At 29.4% G+C, this 22680-nt stretch overlaps 1 protein-coding gene across 1 annotated transcript; it reads left to right on the top strand.

Annotated features, from left to right (window-relative positions):
• Nucleotides 1-15825: 15825 nt before the first annotated feature.
• Nucleotides 15826-17716, top strand: LOC129880910 (protein phosphatase 2C 37-like). The gene is made up of 4 exons (XM_055955160.1): nucleotides 15826-16388; nucleotides 16488-16802; nucleotides 16893-16998; nucleotides 17083-17716. Exons 1-4 carry the CDS (start codon nucleotides 15909-15911, stop codon nucleotides 17415-17417), a joined length of 1236 nt encoding a protein of 411 aa, XP_055811135.1. The 5' UTR covers nucleotides 15826-15908; the 3' UTR covers nucleotides 17418-17716.
• The last annotated feature ends 4964 nt before the right edge of the window (nucleotides 17717-22680 follow it).

Here is a 22680-nt window from a genome sequence, read left to right as displayed (position 1 = left end):
TATCATTAATTAAAAGTCTCAAATTTGAGTCAATTTCTCTTATTAAAAGTATTAGTAGGGATTACACATATCACATAGTATTAAGAGTTAGTTACATTTTATCCCTACTCTTTTTCAAATTAAAAAAATTCCTTAAATTTAGTAGAATCCGAATACATTCCAAAATATCTTAATGTATCGCATCTCGATTTCGAATATATCCCTCAACGTCCCGATACATCTCATCTCGATTTCGAATACATCACTCAACGTCCTGATTCATTATGTATGTTCCGATACATAACATAATTATAATAAGATAATTGTCTCTTGTAATTATAATAAGATAATTGATAAGGGTTTCTACTTCTTACCTATTCTGTATTCACTTCTATTTGAACCGTTCAAACAAGTGTTATAGCTTATAACTGTGCAAACTATGCAAAACAGAAGTGTTATGTTACTCTAAAATAAAAGTACTCTTTAAGACAAAATGGACTAATGGACATTATTGATGAAGTTTTGTGTACCTCTTACTACAATCTTTGTGGTCATCTATCTGGGCCAAAGTTGTAGACATCTGCCTTTATACAAGTTTAAAGCCCAAATCTATTTTCACAATTTATCATTCATGGATAATGAATGGCCCATATACATAGAATTATAGAATGAAAATGGAAAAATTACATAATAAGGTAAAGGAAAAATTACTAGGAAAAACATTTTTTAATAAATAATTACTGATTTTAGTGATACTTTTTATTTATTATCATTTATAGCAATATATAGCAATATTATGATATATCTGCCATGTATTAAAATTGAATTATGCATGCAATATAAATGTATTATAAGTGTTTTAAAATATATTATACGGAAAAGGGCCAAAATTACCCCTGAACTTTGAAAAATAGTTTATTCATGCCCTTCGTTATACTTTAGGGCCAATTATACCCTTACCATTATACTTTGGGCCAAATATGCCCTTGAGTATAACGGAGTGCCACGTGTCGGTTTCTCAGTGGCCAACTTATTTCCCCTCTTATTTACACAGAAACGAGAAAAAATGAAAAAAAATGCATTTAAGTGGTAAACTTTCTCATAAATTATACATCTATTAGTTATATGAAATTACAAATCAAACACCGTATTAATTTTATATATGAATAGCTTACCTCCTAATCAACTACCAAACATGATATTACTTATGAAAAATTTAATACTTACATAACTCATTTTCAAATCAGCTACTAAACGACCCTTTAATGTGTGTTCGATAAATTGATGCTTCTCCATTTAGGGTGTGTTTGATATTTGGGGAACACATTTTCCTAAAAAATATATTTTGATATTTCATGTTTGTTGATCAACAAAAATTTAAATACTTTTTTTTCTTAAAATGAGGTTGCATGTATATTGGTATGATTCAAATTTACATACTACATAACTCATTTTTAAAGACGATTCTATTAATATAATTTTATCCTATTTTAAAATTTTAAATTTTAAATCTTTAATTAAAATACGACTTATTTCATGAATTATTTTTGGAGACGGTGTTCCTATACAAGTATGTGTCACCGTAAATTAGGTCCCAACTGGTTGACAGGTCGACGTGCAACCAGCTGTGTTGACACTAACCAAAAACAATATGTATATTTTCACCTTCTTACAAAGGTATTAATTATTTTAAAAATAAAAAATGTGTTTTGATTTCCTAAGTAATAATGGCATCATATTTTTTTTTGATTTCCACTCGATGTTCAAAGATCGTGGAGCCCCGACTAAATCCTAACCTCTAAATAACAGCATCATATATAAATAGTGAATAGATTAAAGTAATAAATTACTCTTATGCTCATCCGTTTTATCTTATTCAATCCCTGATGATCTATCGTGCTTCATAATAATACAAAAAATTAGAGGTATGTTTTAACAAATTAACTTATAAATATTACATTGATTTTTTTAATTATATTTTAAAATTTTAAATTTGATTATTATTACTTTGTATAGTCATTTATTATTGAGAATAGTATGAACCAAAAAAAAAGTTTCTTAATTTATTAAAATGGACAGATAAAATGCAATATATTTTTTTGATCCTAATTGGCCAAATAACATAAAACGGATGCAGTATATTTATGGATTTCATAAAACAAGTCAGCTAGATACTCCTTTCGTTTTATTAGATAAATGCACGAACATAAATTGGAAAAGGACAAGTCTAATAATTTGCTAAAAAGAACAACAAATTACAAGAACCGTAACATGAGAAATTTATATGATTTTTTTTTTAAAATATGAAGTAATCCTACTTTAGGTTAAAAGCTTAATGATTTTAACACGTAAGTCTATACTAAATAGATAAAATTATTTATATATTAACAAGTGTGACCTTATTTTATAGATATTGTTTCAATTTTTCCTCCAAATACGTATGTATATCGAAGAAGCAAAGAATTTAGTTGAAATCATTTGATCTTAAAATATGTGTTTTAGTTGGATGGTAAGTACTCACCCTAATAAAGAATTTACATCAAAACATGTAAAATTTCTATTATTAAGTATTTTATGAAGTGAGAATATATGTTAAGTAATCATAGTTAAATACTAAAAAAAAAGTATGTACAAACTTGTATTTTGTATTTATTGACTTAAAGACTTGACGTTGACCCCATAACTTTTTATCTAGTATTTGTATAATCATATTTATTTTTTACATATTTTAAAAAATATATAAATTAAAAAAATTAAAAATAATTTATTATTATTTTGAAAAAATAAATTATACTCTTTTATTTTATTTATTTTTAAATACAAAGTAGAATTTTTTTGATAATTCTATCTTAATTTTTAGAATGAAACATATTTTGAGTCAAATATTTTTTGTAATCCCGATAATTAAAATAGAATGGAGAAAGTATATCAATAAAGATTTATGATATTCCCTCCATTTTACTTTTCTAGTCAATAAGAAATTTGCATTCTCCTAAAAATAAATTATTTAAGAATTTGTTTTACAACGTTACACTTTTTAGGATTTAATCCAAAGTTGAAAGTGCTACTATTTTGGAAATAGAGTTTAAAGTTCTATTAATTCGAAATTAGATTTAAGATCTTACTACTTCAAAAAATATTATTTTTTTTACTATTTCACAAAATAAAATATTAAAAATTCAGAATATTTCTTCTTAATCATTTACCTCTTTGGAAGCAATGAATCGTGATATATTCACAATTAAATGTACATTTAATTTTTTATGCTTTTATTACATTTACTTTAGAGAATAGATCTAATATTTATAACATTTATCGAAAAAAATATTTTTGATGAACATGAAATAATCATTTGAATGTATAAGTATGTCAATATGATGGTTTAGCACCTTGTTTAAGATGTTGCTTCTACAAAAACAAATGGAGGTTAATATATCTTTAATTGCAACTACAACAAGCCTATGATTTATTTCCGAGAATAAATTAGAACAAGTAATTTGACTGCAATGATTTTTTCAAACATAATATGTTGTTTTGGACGCAAGAAAATGTGTAAGTACTTTAGAACATTTTTTGAATCTTATCTCTCGATATTCGTTGTGTTAAAGCATATTTAAAGGCATGAAAAATTAATGATTTAAAAAATTAGCATATCAATTAGTGATATTTTCACCACATAATTAACTAAGAGTACAATTCTAAACATTGAAGAATTGTACCTATGGATAGGTTCAAAATCGTATGACCATAATGGATCCAATCAAATCGTGCTTGTGAAAGCTGATCATTTTCAGATGATCATATCTATATTTTAAATTATTTTTTAAGTGGTGGACAGTGTGCCATTGATAATGGTGTTATTGATTATTACGCTGATATGAATATTATTTTATCTTCACTTAATTCATCAATATCATTGGGTAAGCTAAAGCTTGTTGATAGCTCTACTACTCTAATTGTTGAGAGTGGTACTGTTAAAAAATTTCTCCTTTAACACATGCATAAGTGATAAATATGAAGAAAGAAGATCTTTAAATATGAGAAATTCTAATTTCAAACTTTCATCAAAGTAATAGCATAAAAATATCATTGCTTTGACACCGTCTTGATTTGATGCATGTTGTTTATTTTTTATGGTACTTATCAGATCCACCGCACGAGCATAAATTCCAATACCATATGATCAAGAGATGTAGTTTTTGCCGACTATAAATTCAAGCTCGAAAAATTTATATTAATCAGGAAAAAAAATATCTAATTCACAGCTTTCAAATATTTGCTCGAGATGAAGAATCTCATATTGATAGCATATTATGAGATAATAATGACAAAAATACAAGACAATAACATACATAGCTAAAGAAGATAGCGCATATCTATATATATATAAATTGTTGTACAAATATACTTAGTTAGCTTTTTATTTACGAGGAAAAGAAGTTATTGCAAGGCTTTTGAGGAAGTATTGTAAGACATTTTAAAAATTGCGTGCAAGCGCTTACTTAAGCTACTTGTAATATGTTTGTTTGAGCTACTTTTAAGTTGTGTGCTTGATTGTAAATTTCTTTAAAAAATCATAGGATTAATTCAATGAACGTCCACAATGCAGTATATTTTCTATAAAAAATATAAATTCTATAAAATATTATTTTCTATAGACCATTTTACATGTCATATTTTTTATTTATATGCCTCTTAAAAAGCTATACGTTTTGACCATTATGTCAATTTTAAAATTATTTTTAATAATTTAAAGTAATAATCTCTCTTTAATGATTTTTTAAAATTTCTCTTCAATAAATAAAAAGAGATTTTAAATTAGACAATCACAATCTTGGAGCATATATATGTGTCATCTTCAGTTAAATTTTCTGTGTTAATTATTTAATGTTTATTTTTTCAAAGAATAAGTATTATTGGGGATAAAATGAAAAGAATATACTCGATTATATTTTAATTTTCTAATATTGCAACGATTTTAAACCTTCTAATTTTAGAAAGGAAGATAAGTAAAATTGCCCGAAGGGAGTATTATTATCTCCATTTTAAAATAAATGATATTTTTAATTTGGACACAACCCCTTAAAAAAATCATTCATTTTTAAAAAGTATAATTATCTTTACTAATTTGCTTTAATAAATACTTTGAAAAATATGCAACTCTTAAATACTCTTTCAATCCATTTTTGTTTGTCCACTATATTAAAAAATACTATTCATTTCTGACAAATCAAAAGATAAATTTACCCTTGCTATTAACTATACTCATTTCCTAATGCAATTTTCAAAGTAATGATTTTTTTATATTTAAAAGGTGATACAATAAAATTGTTATTCTATTTTATTATTTTTAAAGGACAATGCAAGTCATTAATGGACAAATAAATATGAATGAAAAAAAATAATTAATTCTTGATTATGTAAAATTTACTTTATTTAAATAATGATAAAATTGAAAAAAACAATATTAATATCTTTTTAATTATGCAAAACACCACTAATTTTGAGACAAATAAAAACAATAAAAACACAACTTATTTTAAAATAAAGAGAATATCAAAATGTGATAAGGGTTCAATTCACACATCGTAATCTCCTTCTCATTTTTTCTTTCCCTGCTCTTAATAATTTTTAAAAAGAGAATACCAAAATCTTTTTCATATTTCAAGTTTTAATCAAAGGAGTTGAATGAAATGAGTTGAACGAACATAGCTTTTGAAAAGACATAGCTATTTGCTCATTTTTATTTTTATTTTGATTTTTCAGTTCGAAATTTGTGGAACTCCGATTTAATTTAAATCGTCTATTACAAAGCTCATTCGGGAGTAACGCTCTCAACCTAACATTTTTCCATTTCCAAAACTTAAATTCAAAATTTTTAATAAAGAATAAAATAATTTCACCATTATACTACAATTTATATTGATTGGTTTACTCGTTTTACTCAAACTTAAATACGTATTTAAGGAGTTGAACATAATAAAAAGAATCGTTTTTTCCTGATGAAAAACGCCACAAATTAAGACACGTAAGAGGCCTCGAACTAATTGAATATCAAGGAGGTGGTTGGGTGAGAGATACATCCTCCTAAATTTTTTTTAATTTTTTTTGACAATTTCTAATTTGGTTTTTTAAATTTCTAATTTGCAGCTTCATTGACACGTAACATTGAGACACGTGTTGTCATCCTGGGTTAATCAAACTTCAGATAGTCCGCAAGCGTCAATTTAATGTTGACATATCTAGTCTCCACACACATTTTTTCTTGATTTTATATTAAAATTTAATTAAATTTAAATTTAAATTTATATTCAATTTAAAAAGCGTTGCTTACCATAAGAGTTTTTTGATTTTCCGTAAGCTAAATTATGAAATATTTAATTAAAGATAGAAATATCTCAATCATTCGATGAGACTATAAGCTCGTTTGGATGAACTTAAAAAAAATAACTTTTATGTATGAAGTGCTTTAGAAGTTTAAAGTGCTGAAAGTTATTTTTATAAATAAGCAGTTGAGCATTTGGATAAAAGTACTTAAATGAGAAAAATGATGTGAATTTTAGGGTTAAAAGAATAAAAAATGTAGTTTGAGAATTTAGTTAAAATATAAAGAATATAAAAGTAATTTATATAATCAAAGAAGATGACTTTAAGCGCTTAGAAAAAATTAATTAGAAATCCTAATTTTTCATTTTTAACTGACTTTAAAAACTTTATGGCTTAAAATTAATATTAGACAAAAACATCCAAAAGCTAAAAAGAGGCTTTATGTTGATCCATCCAAACGGGCTCTATGTCAATATGTCCGTTTGTTACGTAGACGCTTTTTAAAGTGTTTCACAACTGGAGTGGATGGAACAAAAGAATTAATGCAACATTTTTAATTTCTGTTTCCCCCACTTGTAGTTCTATGGACGTGTTCGTCACGCACTGGTATTCAGCTAAATGTGTAAAACTACTTCCTTGTAGCACACAGCAAATTGAAATCAAGATGGTATTGATATGTTGTTGAATTTTATGAAAAAGTAATAAAATAATGGGAAAGGGTTTAAATTAAATTGCTTCTCATTTATGTGAAATAGATCCCTTATGTCTTTTATTATATTTTAAAATAAAAAAATACCTCAATCATTATAAAAATATAAATACTCTCAAGATTCACTATAAGAAATTGAATCTTTAGCCGCGATAAAAATCACCATAAAATTTAGAATATCACCGTTAAAAGTTTTCACGAAAAATTTGAATTGTTAACTGTTAATGATATTTGAGGTTTTTTGAAATAACATCAAAGGTAATTTTTGACGCCAAAATATAATAGAAGGTATAAGAGACCAATTTCATATAGTTTAGAGGCAATTTTGACCATCTTCTAATAAAATAATCTAATATCTTTAAGCGAAAAGAATTTTTAATTGAGAATTGCAATGAAATTTTGAGCTTCAAAATATACCACTTTAATTGGTAATAATTGCCACTAAAAATCTGTGGCTATTGTAATTTTTAGTTGTCACTAAAAATCAGCGAGAACCTTTAGTTTAATGACAATATTCTGGGATTTGTGGAGACAAAACTAAATGTCTAGTTTCTTGTAGCGAATCCTAGTTGGCAACACTTAGGTAGAAGGATTACTCCTACATGGATTGCCACATCAGAAAAAATTGATTTGTTAACTCTTGACAATATTTGTGGTCTCTTGGAATAACGGCGAAGGTATTTTTGATACCAAAACGTAACAAAGGATATAAATAGTCTATTTCACATTGTTTAGGAGTAATTTTGACTTTTTTCCCAATTAAATAATGAAGGAAAATATTTTATTTATAAACTCAAGAATTCTTGAATCTTACTACAAGATCTCTCTTGATCTTTCTATTTTGTATTTTTCTGTATATTCTTGTGTATTTCTGTTATTGAAAATAACCTAACAACATCCTTTTTTATAACAGTAAGAAATCAAATTAAAGTACGACTAGAAAATTTATTCCTATATAAACTAGGACAAATAAATCATACGTAGACATAAATTAAATAAATAGCAAATAACAAATCCTACGAACTTTGAATTATTATTTCAACATTCTCCCGTAATTCAAAGTTGTATACTCTTGCCTTTTTCTTCTTGTCATTGTTGTTGTATTGGAAAGTCTTTTTCTTCAATCTTCAAATTCATTCTTGTTGTCGTTGTTGTTTTGGAGAACTTCTATTTAATCCTCAATTTTTTTCTGCCCGTCCCATAGATATGGTCTACTCGATCCGTAGGATCAATCTACCCGGCTCATAGGCTCGATCTATCATGCCCGAAGGCTCGGTCTACCCGGACTATATATCCGGTCTATCTGGCCAGTAGGCTCGGTCTACTCGAACTATATGTTCGATCTACCCGATCCGAAGGCACAATTTATCCGAACTATATGTACGGTCTACCCGGCCAGTAGGCTCGGTTTATCCTGCTCAAAGGCACAGTCTACCCGGCTCGAAGGCTCGATCTACCCGGACTGTATGTCCAATCTATTCGGCCCGTAAGTACGATATAGCGTTAAAGCACCTTATCTCCAACTCTCGTTGATGTTCTTCTCACCAACTCATTTTTTTTGTTTTTTAACTTTCTCTAACTTTTAATTAGACAAAAGTTTTTTGCTCTTGTACCATGTTTGCTTACACTTCTTTAACTCTGCAATATTTTGTAAGTCCTTCCTCCTAGCATTATGTTTTCATGCATATATCATTCGTCCAGTGTTTTCATCATGATCATTGGCCAGACAGACGACATATATGGGTCATAACCTCTCGCCGGCAACGAAACTCTTTGATTCTCTACCAAGATCGTAAAAGTTCTAATATTAATTTGAAGGTAAATATTTTATTTATAAACTCAAGAATTCTTGAATCTTACTACAAGATCTCTCTTGATCTTTCTATTTATATTTTTTCGTGTATCTTATGTATATCTGTGTATTAAAAATAATCTAATAACATTCCTATTTATAATAGTAAAAAATCAAATTAAATTGGGATTAAAAAATCTATTCCTATATAAACTAGGACAAATAAATCATAAGTAGACATTGAAAGAAAGTCAAACAAAGGGGTTACAGAAAGTAATAAAAGAAGGAAAAGTAAAAGGTAGGCAGCAACCTCCTTTTACACATTTTCAATTGCCAGACTCTCCTTACACTTTCCTTACGCGTTTTAAAATACGAAAACACGTATACTCCTTTTTACGCGTTTTCATTCTACTATAAATAGAGGGTCTCTTGCCCTCATTTGATTCATTCAGAAAAACAGAGAGTAAAAATACAAAGAGAGTTATACACCAAGATAAATATTGTAGTCTTGAATGTCCTCTTTAGTAGTTGTTCCTTTTACAAGAGAGAAATGTTAATTGTTGTTTTCTCCTTCTATTTGAGAGCAGTGTACTTCCATATTATCACAGTAAGATTCTTCTACCCCATAATTTTTCTCCTCTATCTGTTTGAGGGATTTTCACATAAAATTATCGTGTCCAATTTATTTTTATTATTTATTATCATATCAAATTTTAGTTGTGGTGCTTCCTCCCCCAATAGTGGTATTAGAGCCCTCAGTTATTCTGTCTATTTTATGCAAAGGTACTATCTGTGAATAGTAAATTTTTGCGAATAGTAAAATTCAGTGAAAAGTACTATTCACGTGAATAGTAAATTTTGGTGACGGTATATTTTATCACGATTGTTCGCAAAAATATTCAAAAATGATCTAGAAGGGTGTGAAGCAAATAACAATGTCGAATACAACAAAGTTTGATGTTGATAAATTCAATGAAACTAATTTCTCATTGTGGAAAATGAAAATAAAAGCGATATTGAGAAAGGACAATTGCTTAGCTGCAATTGAAGGCAGGCCCACAGACTTCACTGATTATAGCAAGTGGAACGACATAGACAACAATGCAGTTGTTGATCTACACTTGGCACTAGCTGATCAAGTGTTACCTAGTGTGGCTGAAAATCGGACGGCGAAGAAAATATGGGATACTCTTATGGGATTATATGAGGCCAAGTTTTTGCATAATAAAATTTTCTTAAAAAGAAGATTGTATACTCTTCAAATGGAAGAGTCAATGTCGGTTACTGAATACATCAACACTTTGAATACTCTATTTTCGCAACTTACAATAATGGGTTGCAAAATAGAGGGGACTGAACGTGCGGAGCTTCTACTTCAAAGTCTACCTGACTCGTATGATCAACTCATCATCAATCTGACGAATAATACAGACAGTCTAATTTTCGATAAAATTGCAGCCGCCGTCTTAGAAGAAGAAAATCGGCGCAAAAATAAGGAAGACAGACAAGTAAGTTCGCAGCAAGCTGAAGCTTTGATGATGGCGAGAGGAAAACCAACGAAACATGGCCCCAATGGGAGTCACAATCATGGTTGATCTCAATCAAGAAGTAAGAAGAATATCAAGTGTTACAACTGTGGCAAGAAAAGGCACTTCAAGAAAGATTGTCGGTTCAAGAAGAAGAGTGAACATCCTGAGTTATCAAATGATTAAGGGAATGTTGCAAGTATCCTCGGATGATGGCGATATTTTATGTAGTGAAGCAATATCAAATAATGAAGACGGAAAATATTTCAGTGATGTCTGGATCATGGACACAGAAGCAACATGGCACATGACTTCTCGAAGAGAATGGTTCCATCAATATAAACCTATCTCTGGAGGATCTGTGTTCATGAGAGATGATCATGCTTTGGATATTATTTGTATTGATTTTATTAAAACAAAGATGTATGATAGCACGATACGCACCATCTAGGATGTACGACATGTAAAAAACTTGAGGAAGAATTTATTGTCTTTGAGGAAATTAGATGATAATGGATGTTCATATAAGACTCATGGTGAACTCATGAAAATATCCAAAGGAGCACTTCTAGTGATGAAAGCAGAAAAACTTGTTGCAAATTTATATGTGCTTAAAGGTGAAATACACCAAGAAGGAGAAGCATCAACCGCGTAAGCAAGTTTATTTGAAGAATCAACGATGATATGGCATCGTAAACTTGGCCATATATCGGAACAAGGTTTGAAGATTCTTGCTGAGCAAAAGCTTCTTCCAGGACTCAAAAAGGTTTCACTACCCTTTTGTGAGCATTGTGTTACCAGTAAGCAAAATAAACTGAAGTTTAGCTGTTTCTCTGTTAAAAGCAAGAAAATATTAAATTTGGTCCACTCTGATGTCTGGCAAGCACCGCTGGAGTCCTTAGGAGGAGCAAAATAATTCATGTCATTTATCGACAATTACTCTAGAAAAAGTTGGGTGTATCCAATCAAGAGAAAGACAGATGTTTTTTCAGTCTTCAAAGAGTTCAAAGCGCGGGTAGAACTTGAATCTGAGAAAAAAAGATCAAGTATTTAAGGATAGATATGGAGGAGAATACACTGGTGATGAATTTGATAACTTCTGTAAACAAGAAGGTATTAAAATACAATTCACAGAATCTTTTCGGAATGGACAAGAGCTATGTTGGCAACTGCAGGATTGAAAAAACCATTTTGGGCAGAAGCAGTCAAAAACTTTGTTATGTGATCAATCATTTACCATCAACTGCAATTGAACTGAAAACGCCAATGGAAATGTGGATAGAAAAATCAGCTGATTATTCTCGCTTATATATATTCGAAAGTCCTGCTTATGTTATGTACAACACCCAAGAAAAATTAAAGTTGGACCCAAAATTTAGGCAATGCATTTTCTTAGGGTATGCTGATAGAGTCAAGGGGTATCGTTTGTGGGATCCCACTACCCGCAAGATGGTCATCAACAGGAATGTTGTGTTTGTTGAAAACAAAATACAAGCAAAAGAATGTAGCACTTCAAAAGAAAAATCAGAGACTACTACAGTTGAAGTTGAAGAAATAAAAGAATTTTTAGTTTCTTCTAAAGCAGCACTAGAGTACGAAGAACAAGAGCAAGCTGAGATCGAAACTCCACAAGTTCGACGGTCAACCAGGGAGAGACCAGCTTGGCACTCAGATTATTTTATGGAGAGTAATGTTGCATACTGTCTATTAACAGAAGATGGAGAGCCTTCAACCTTTCACGAGGCTATGAAAGGCCAAGAATCATCTCTGTGGATGGCAGCAATGCAAGAAAAAATTGAAGCTCTTTATAAAAATAAAACATGGGATCTTGTTCAATTACCATAACGAAGGAAGGCCATTAGAAACAAATTGATCTACAAGATCAAACGTAATGGTAATGATCAAGTGGAGAAGTATCGTGCAAGATTGGTGGTAAAAGGATTCGCTCAGAAAGAATGTATAGACTTCAATGAGATATTTTCTCCGGTGGTTCGACTCACAACAATTCGAGTGGTACTAGCGATGTGTGCAACATTTGACTTGTAATTGGAGCAGTTAAATGTCAAAACTGTACTTCTTAATGGAGAACTTGAAGAAAAAAATTACATGCTCCAACCAGAAGGTTTTGAAAAACAGGGAAAAGAGAACTTGATTTGCAGGTTAAACAAATCTCTATATGGTCTCAAACAGGAGTCGAGGTGTTGGTATAAAAGATTTGATTCCTTCATTATAGGCCTTGGATACAACAGACATAATTAAGATCCTTGTGTTTATTATAAGAGATTTGGTGATGATGATTTTATTATTTTGTTGTTGTATGTTGATGACATATTGGTAGCAAGCCCCAACAAAGATCGTCTTACGAATTTAAAGGCACAGTTGGCTAGGGAATTTGAAATGAAGGACTTGGGACCAACAAACAAGATTTACGGATGCAAATTTACCAGGACAAAAATAATAGAAAGATTTGGCTTTCACAAAAGAACTACTTGAAGAAAATCTTGCGACGCTTCAAGATGTAAGATTGTAAGTCTATTTCTACCCCACTTCTTATTAATTTCAAGTTATCCTCAAGTATGAGTCCTAGCAATGAAGCAGAGAGGATGGAGATGTCTCGAGTACCGTATGTATCAGCAATGGAAAGTTTAATGTTCGCCGTGGTATGTATTAGACCTGACATTGCACAAGCAGTGGAAGAAATCAGTCGATACATGGCTAATCCTAGTAGAGAGCATTAGAATACTGTTAAGAGGATCCTGAGTTACATCAGGGGTACCTCAGATATTGCAATGTGTTATAGAAGATCAGACTTTACTGTTAAAGGTTATGTTGATTCAGATTATGCAGGTGATCTTGCTAAAAGCAAGTCCACCACAGATATGTGTTTACTCTTGCTGGAGGAGCTGTAAGCTGGTTTTCAAAACTGCAATCTATCGTGGCTACATCTACGACGGAAGCAGAATATGTAGCAGCTACACAAGCTAGCAAAGAGGCAATATGGATGCAGATGTTACTAGAGGAGCTCGGACACAAACAAGAGAAAGTTGCTTTGTTTTGTGATAGTCAGAGCTCTTTGCATCTTGCAAAGAATCCGGCATTTCATTCAAGGACAAAACACATACCAGTTCTGTATCACTTTGTTCGTGAGAAGGTGGAAGAAGGCAGTGTGGATATTCAGAAAATTCACACTAATGAAAACCTAACAAATATGTTTACAAAGCCGATCAACAGTAACAAGTTTAAATAGTGTCGATCTTCTATTGGCCTAGTAGAAACGTAACATTGCAGTAATTGGGTAGAAAGGATAGTGTGGAGACTTAGTTGATTCTCAATTAAATCTTCAAGTGGGGGAGTGATAGAAAGTCAAACAAAGAGGCTAGAGAAAGTAATAAAAGAAGGAAAAGTAAAAGGTAGGCAGCAACCTCCTTTTACACATTTTCAACTGCCAGACTTTCCTTACACTTTCCTTATGCGTTTTAAAACACGAAAACGCATATACTCATTCTTTTTACGCGTTTTAATTCTACTATAAATAGAGGGCCTCTTGCCCTCATTTGATTCATTTTGAAAAAGAGAGTAAAAATACAAAGAGAATTATACACCAAGATAAATATTGTAGTCTTGAATGTCCTCTTTAGTAGTTGTTTCTTTTACAAGAAAGAAGTGTTAATTATTGGTTTCTCCTTGTATTTGAGAGCAGTGTACTCCCATATTATCATAGTACGATCCTTCTACCCCATGATTTTTCCCCTCTATCTATTTGAGGGGTTTTCACATAAAATTATCTTGTCAAATTTATTTTTATTATTTATTATCATATCAAACTTTAGTTGTGATGCTTTCTCCCTGAATAGTGGTATCAGAGCCCTCGATTATTCTGTCTATTTTATGTAAAGGTACTATCTGTTAATAGTAAATTTTTGTGAATAGTAAAATTTGGTAAAAAGTACTATTCATGTGAATAGTAAAATTTAGTGACGGTATATTTTGTCATGATTGTTCGTAAAAATATTCAGAAACGATCTAGAAGGGGGTGAAGCAAATATCAAATTCGAATACAACAAAGTTTGACGTTGAGAATTCTCCTATTTTGATCTCCTAATAAGTAACGCAATTAGCATTTACCATATTTGAAAGATATTCTCCTATAATTTTCTTCAATCTTTTTTTAATTACTTGTATTCTATTAAGTAAAAAAATAAAAAAGTACAAAAAGTGTCTAAATAGCAAGTCAAATTATTGTCATTTTCAATAAATGCTAAAATATAGCTATTGAATCCTATTAAATACTAAAAAATTACTGTTTTGAAAATTTCTCAACTAAATATTAGTAACATTAAAGCCCACGGCAATTATATGCCAGTATTTGTTAGACGATAAAAATATATATATATCTCATCTCCCGTATTAAAAGAACATTGCATGGATAACTGAGTAGACCTTTAGGGCATCTCCAAATTTGGTGTGAACCAACTTCAACCCACTGCATCAAATTTTATACCAAAAAGATTCTCTTTTCCTTTTCATTATTATACTATTATTTCTTATTTCATAAAACAAAATTCTTTCTAAAAAACATTCACTATATATAATTTTCATATTGTTTTAAATTATAGTCGTTTAATATAAAATTATTTTATATCATAATTTTTCAAATTATATAAATTGCTAGCAAATATTACATATTATACATAATAATGGATAACACAAATAAAAGTGAAATCATTAACGAAATATAATTAAATAAATATTACGCAATTAAAAATTTTATTTTAAGTTCTACATGAATATTCAACTTCAAGATCACAATGGTGCTCTCATAAATTTAATTTTAAAAAATTTAAGTAAAGGAAAATAATTTATAAAAAATATTAAATTTTTAATCTAAAATTAATATTATAAATATATTACGTATAAATAATAAAATTTAATTAAAACATATAATTTATATAATGTTTAATTAAAAGTATTATATAATAAAATATTTAAAAAGTATAATTGGTGTGATCAATAGTATAACATCAAATTTGATGTAAAATTTGGAGTGGGTTGGAGTAACTTTGCACCATATTTTACACTAAATGCGGGAGATGGCTTAAACTAAGAAGGTGACGTACAAACGCTAAAAAAGGCGAGTGGAACAAACACAGATCTGGTATTCTAAGATGTTGCCACGTATTGTGTTTCTCCTTAGAAAGTCGAATAATCGGCGTGTGGTTGTCTTTAAGGGCCACATGCGTGTCAGACCAGCAAACTATATCGTGTCTCCTTGTCATTGGCCCACGTAAATTCAAAACAATAGAATCTGCTTCACACGTGGTTTGTATCTGTGAAACAAATGGACGGTCATGATCTATGGATCTTTATATTAAGAATCTTACGTCACAACAACAATACGTGTCTCATTCTGCCCATAGACGGTGACGGGCAATAGGGGGCAGCATCTGCCCGAAATTAGCCCCACTATAATTCAGTCTTCATAACTAATCAGAAATATTTCTAGCATTCCTCAAATTTTGTTAGTGTCTTCACCTTCTTTTTTGCTATAAAAATCTTCAAGTTATAATTGATTATAATGGCTGGTATGTGCTGTGGTGTTAATATAGCTGAAACAGAGGCTACTACACGAGTAGAGCCAAGTTCAGAATCTGTAAGGAGAAGAAGAATGGAAATTCATCAGTTCCGTTTTGTACCAACCGATGCTGAAGCATCGGTTGCGGTACAGGAAAATGGAAGGAAAAGGCATAAGATTGAAAAAGTTGTTGATAATAAGAGACAGAAATTGGAAACTAGTGTAACGATTTCGTTGTTGCCACCACCAGCGTTGGTGGTGGCTGATGAAACTGAAACTAAAGTGCCTGATCTGTCTGAATCTGGTTCTCAATCGATTGAAATTGAGCCTGATTTACCTAAATTTGGTATGACGTCTGTATGTGGAAGAAGAAGAGATATGGAAGATGCCGTAGCGATTCATCCTTCCTTTTGCAAGGAGAAAAGTGAAAACTCAAGCAATTTACATTTCTTCGGTGTATACGATGGTCATGGCTGTTCACATGTAAATACCCACAAATTGACTGAACTAATACTGTTCTGTTATCTTTCTTTCTTCTTTTTTTTGCGTCAATTTTTGCTGAACTTCGTTTGATTTATGTAGGTGGCGATGAAATGTAAAGATCGAATGCATGAGATAGTGAAAAACGAGGTTGAAAAGGAAGAAACCCCATGGAAAGAAGCAATGATACAGAGCTTTTCTCTAATGGATAAAGAAGTTGTGAAATTTTCCAACGGATCTTCTACATCTAGTTCCGAATGTAGGTGTGAACTTCAGACTCCACAGTGTGATGCCGTTGGATCAACTGCTGTTGTTGCTGTAGTCACCCCGGACAAAATCGTCGTCTCTAATTGCGGTGATTCTCGTGCTGTTCTCTGCAGAAACGGCGTCGCTATCCCTCTTTCAATCGATCATAAGGTGCTTTGAAATATTCAATTCTTCAAAATCTGGTATTCCCCAAATTTTAATTTATTTCCAGATAAATAACCTTGAAATTGTGCCTTACAGCCTGATCGACCCGATGAATTGAATCGAATACAAGAAGCTGGTGGCCGTGTTATATATTGGGATGGTGCTAGAGTTCTCGGCGTTTTGGCAATGTCTCGAGCAATTGGTATGCATAATAATTGCATCTATACTACATTTACCAAAATTTGGAAAGCATAAAATAACATTTGTTTGAACTTTTTAAATACAGGGGACAATTATTTGAAACCATATGTTATATCAGAACCAGAGGTGACCATAACAGAACGAACCGATGAAGACGAGTGTTTGATACTCGCCAGCGACGGATTATGGGACGTCGTATCGAACGAGACCGCATGTGGCGTGGCTCGTATGTGCTTGCAATCAAGGAGGCCACCGTCTCCGGCGGGTTCGCCGGAAAATGACAACACGGTGACCGGTGACGGAGAAAGCTCCGACAAGGCTTGTTCTGATGCATCCATTTTATTGACGAAATTAGCCTTGGCTAGGCGGAGTACTGATAATGTTAGCGTCGTTGTGGTGGATTTAAGGAAAGATCTATAACATTATGATTTAAGTAATTTTAATTAATTAATTAGTTAATTAAGTGTATAATTTTGTTATTGATTTTAATTAGAGGGTTTTTCTTGAAGAAGGGAAACTCTAATTTTAGGTTTTTAATTAACATGGGTTTTGCTAATGAAGCTTAGATTAAAGATCTTTTGATTTTGCTGCCTATGTTGATGATTAGTAATGCTAATTATATTTTAGAGAAATGGACATAGAAATTGTAAAGAGGTGGATCTTTTCTCCAACTGTCCAAAGATTTTATGTGAAATATAGAAAATACAAAATCCTATTTTATTTTTGTTTATTATTATCACAATTACTGGGCAACAGCTGGCTCAAAGTTGATAAGAAATGTGTAATGCACACACTACCCGCGCACCCCCCAAACCCCACACAATGAATACAGAACTCAATTATAATATTTAATTAAATTTATTGATAAATTTTTTTAAGTTAATATATTGGTATTAGGCTTAATTAATTTGATGAATGATGAGTGGAAAACTTGGGTTAAGAATAATACTACTAATGAAACCATTTCTCGTTATGTATTTTTCATAATTTAATTTTTTATCATTTTACTTTTAAGGATTTGACTTAAAAACTTAAAAAAGAAGCCCTCCCTCCTTATATGATATGCAAGATATAAGTTATTTTGTAGTCAAATTCAACACAAACATTGTTTATGTAAATATTTTTCTTGTTTATTCTCCACTATAAAGGTCAAAATATAATGTATTTTCAGTTAAAAAGGAATAAGTGGGCGGTGATAATGTAATGGGAGGACAATGAAGAAAAGATGATTCAAGTGGAAATATGTGTCATCTATTTGGGGACCATAATTACATAGTATGTTTATATAGGATAAGATAATTGTTAAGTGGACATTGATGAGGAAAATAGCTAGAGCCACAAATATACTGGCAAAAATCAGAAATTTCATTTAATGAGAAGTAAGGGTGGACTTACGTGGGTGTTTGGGGTTTTACTCGAATACATTGTGTATATCTATATAATAGATCTTTTATATTTTTATATATATATATATATATTAATTTTAAATCACTTCAATTAAAAAAAGAAAAGATAATTTAATAATATTAGATTGTGTAATTTGGATAGCGAATATTATCCCCAGTTCATTTTTTGCTGAATATGCTATTTTTATTTTTTAAACCCCTGATAGAAAATCTTGTATCCACCCGCTGATGAGAAGCATTCAATTTATCTATCTTTCACCATACATGATTTACTATAAATTTACATATAAAAGTTTAAAGTATTTCTTATGTAATATATAAATTCATATAAAAGAATTATTTTTTAAAAATCCGACTTTGATAGGGAATAGGTGGATGCCGCATTTTGGTCCATGATAGATACTGGGGCTCCACTTGCCGGATTCGAATCAGCTTTTGTTGGAGTTGAAGTGTACACTTCAACCCATCTTTGCCTTCCACGTATTGCTTACTCAATCTCATATGCTCCACCTTGCTCACTAATGCAATCAAGTGTCTTTTATTGACATTTTTTATTTATTTTTATTAAAGAGATATGATATATGTATTTTATATGTTTCTAAAATTTTATTTTATAATATCACACTAAATACATTATAATTATTGTTATTGTTAAGAGGTAGTTGTTAATGGAAAAATTTATAAATGGCGTTGTTTGGATGTTTGTTTTTATAAATAGCGTTGATGATTGATATCTTTTTATGTAAATAATATCTCATCCTGATTAAAATCGGGCAACTTTAATATTTACTTTTATTATATTTATATGCATATGTTTTTAAAGTAGAAGTTGAATGTGTATGTTTATGTATGTGAAGACATCAACTACATATATTGTCAATTAGATCCTCCAATACATATGTTCTATAAACTGTATATGTAGATCTACTGTATGAGCAATGTATATTATATATGTATGGAAAATCAACACGTAAAAATATATGTTATATGTATGTTAGATATTTATTATCATTTATATTAAGAAATTGCTCACTGCTAGAGTTTTGAATATATAAATATATATGTTATATGTGCTTATTATTAAAAAAACAAACAAATACAAATATAACTATATTTTATATTTTTTTGAAAGTACAAAAAAATTGTCATTTTTTAATAACAAAAAATTGAACAAAACAATTAGAACAGTCTTTAAATTTCCACTAAATAAGCATTGACCTTTAATAAATGCAAAAAGAATATCAGCTATCCCATCACATTCCTTAGTGATTAAATCATTAGTTTATGTTTTGGTCCCAAAACTTGAGTTTTTAAATCGAGTAGAAGAAAATGCTGCCAATAGAGTATAAATTTATTTTCTGAAAAAAATATTTCAAGTAAATTTACCAATATTAAATAATAATTCTCATTTAATTAGTATTTTCTCTATTCTACCATCAAAAAATAATTTAGAATTCAGTAAAAAAAAAACACAATTCACCACAAGAATGACGCTATCTAAAAGAAAGAATTGATTAAATACAAGGATCAAACCTTTTAATTTTCAATTTTAGTTCGAATGTAAATTTCTTAATATATTTTATATAACTTTTAGATAATAAGAAATTACGTAAAATATTATCTTATAATTTTTATAATTACAATACTCAAATATATAAGAAAATTTCGGAGTCAAAGCCAAAGTTATTTGACTCTTTGTCTAAAGAAAAATTCTCAAACATTATAAATTTCAAAATAGTTTCCAGTGTTTTAAATAATATTTTTAGTTTATAGTTATATTATTAAAAAGTAAGAAATAGTCTTATATTATAGATTTCCTTGAACAAATATGAAGTAATCAGTTCATCAACTTCCGTTTTAATTAATTCAAATTTAAATATTCAATTTGTGATGCATGATTGAATGTACTTTTTTTAAATAAAAAAAATAAAAATATGTGTATACTATACCTTTTTGTCTTGACTTGAATGTCTTCTTTTGTTTGTCAAATTAATTTGCTTAATTTTTATTGTAGAATTTCACCTTAGAAGTATTACTTAAATTTTTAAGGTGAAAAATTCAAGCGGCTTACTAACTAATTAAACGAATTCTTGATTTGACATTTATGAATTTAAGATTTTACATTGTTAATAAGGTAGGAGAGATCTTCGTGATAAATAAGACGAAAAAAAGAAATAGAGATGGTTCAAGCATGTGATCAAGAGGAGGTGCATTTGTGCTACGGTGAGGAATTGCGAGGGATTGGTTGTGGTGGATTTAAGGAGAGGTAGAGTTAGGTCGATGAAATATTTGGGAGATATGATTAGACAGGATATGATAAATCTTCAACTTACAAAGGACATAAAACAAATATATATATATATATATATATATATATATATATATATATATATATATATTTATATTTATATATGAAGATCACATATTAGGATAGAAGAGTAGTAGGTAATTGAATGTTGTCTCGACTTTAATTTCCGGCGGGATAGATCGACTTGGTAATAATTTGGTGTACAATATCCGCTTCTTCGTTCATACCTGTAGTAGTAGCATTTTTCTCGTAGTTATCTGCCTTTCAAAATTTGTTACTCTTTGTTATTTCATGTGCTTCAGTTATCGCACTATTTGATTAATGTTATAGCTTATCGCTTTTTGATGCTATGTTATGTTTTCTCTATTATTTGTTGTGTCTTCTTTTCTTCTATATTTTTCTTTTTAACTACATTGATGTGCATTATTCGAGTCGACGGTCTTTCAAAAATAACATCTACTTCCATGATGTAGGAATAAAATTTGCATATAATTTACTTTCTCCAAACTCCATATATAAAATTACACTAAATATATTACTCCCCCCCCCCCCCGTCCCATACTAGTTGTCATGTGTATTAAAAATAGTTGTCAATTTAAACAATCAAGAAAGAATTAATTATATTTTTCCAATTTTACCCTTCACATTAATTATTCTAGAATTAAGAGGTACATAAATAAATAAAGATCAAAGAATTAATAGGGGGTATATTAATTAAATAATGCTCCTAATTAATATTTTATTAAAGATTGTGCAAAATCTTATCATGACAATTAAAATAAAATGAAAGAAGTATATTTGATACGACCTCAAATGCAAGAAATTAGATTTTAAATATAACTATTGAAAATATTTAGTAATTTAATTAAAATTATTAATTATGTCAATCATCCCTTGGCTAATGTATTGCTATTAGTTTAACATTTTCTTTGAATAAAAAGATAGATCCTATGACATGTCACTTTTACTTTAACGACATTAAAAAAGTTAAGACGGAAAATTTGACTTAAGAAAGATAAACAGAATATTTAATTTCGTTGGGCTATTGCACAAAGTAAAGCATACAAATTACAATATATTATCATCTTAAAATACTTGTGGTTCTTAAGAAATATATTTATTTTAAAATATTTAATATTTTAAGAGTTAAAGATACAATTTTATTTTGTTTTATTAATAATAGTAATTGCTTTAGAAAATTATCAATATCTCAATTATGACACACACATAAAATAAATATTCAATGAAAATATATAAATAAAAATAAAATAATCAAATAACTCTACATATCAATATTTTCTTAAATAATACGATAAATAAAAACACGATAAGTATTTTAAGGCGGAGTTATCAGTACCATGTAGTTTAAATATCATTATGAACTTCTGAATCATTATTATCGATACACTTGTCAAATTAAGGTTTAAGAACGTAAACTAATTAACCGACAATTACAAACAAAAAAATAGTTAATAGCTAGATAACTTAATTAAATCCACATACTTCCAAATCAGATTAATAAATTAAATCAAACCTAAAATATATATTTTTAAATTTCCATAGTTTACTAGACCATAGCACTTACAGATCTTTATTCTTCAGTTTTTTTTTCTTCTTATTTTTATATTTTATACTTTTTTCTGGTCCCAACGTACAATATGTTTTCATTTTAATGATTTCTTGAAAAATTAATTGGTCGATGATTGTGAGGTGTCAATTAGTGAACAAAGTTTGGATAAGAAAAATCATTTAACTAAAAGATATACAAATTCATAATTATTTTTTTATCTTTTAACATACTTTAACCTATAAATAATTTTATTTTTAGCTTACTAATTTATTTATAAATAAATACTTTTAATCAGTTATACTATCCGAAAATATTTTTAGGTAACTTAATAGTATAAACTTTTTTTACCCAAACGGATAAAAGCTAAACTCGAAAAAGAAAAAACATAATTGTGGCTAG

The sequence above is a fragment of the Solanum dulcamara genome, chromosome 2 (genome assembly GCF_947179165.1).
Source record: "Solanum dulcamara chromosome 2, daSolDulc1.2, whole genome shotgun sequence".
NCBI classification, from domain to species: Eukaryota; Viridiplantae; Streptophyta; class Magnoliopsida; order Solanales; family Solanaceae; genus Solanum; species Solanum dulcamara.
The sequence above is the reverse complement of the archived record's forward strand: the minus strand, read 5'-3'. Positions and strand labels throughout refer to the sequence as shown.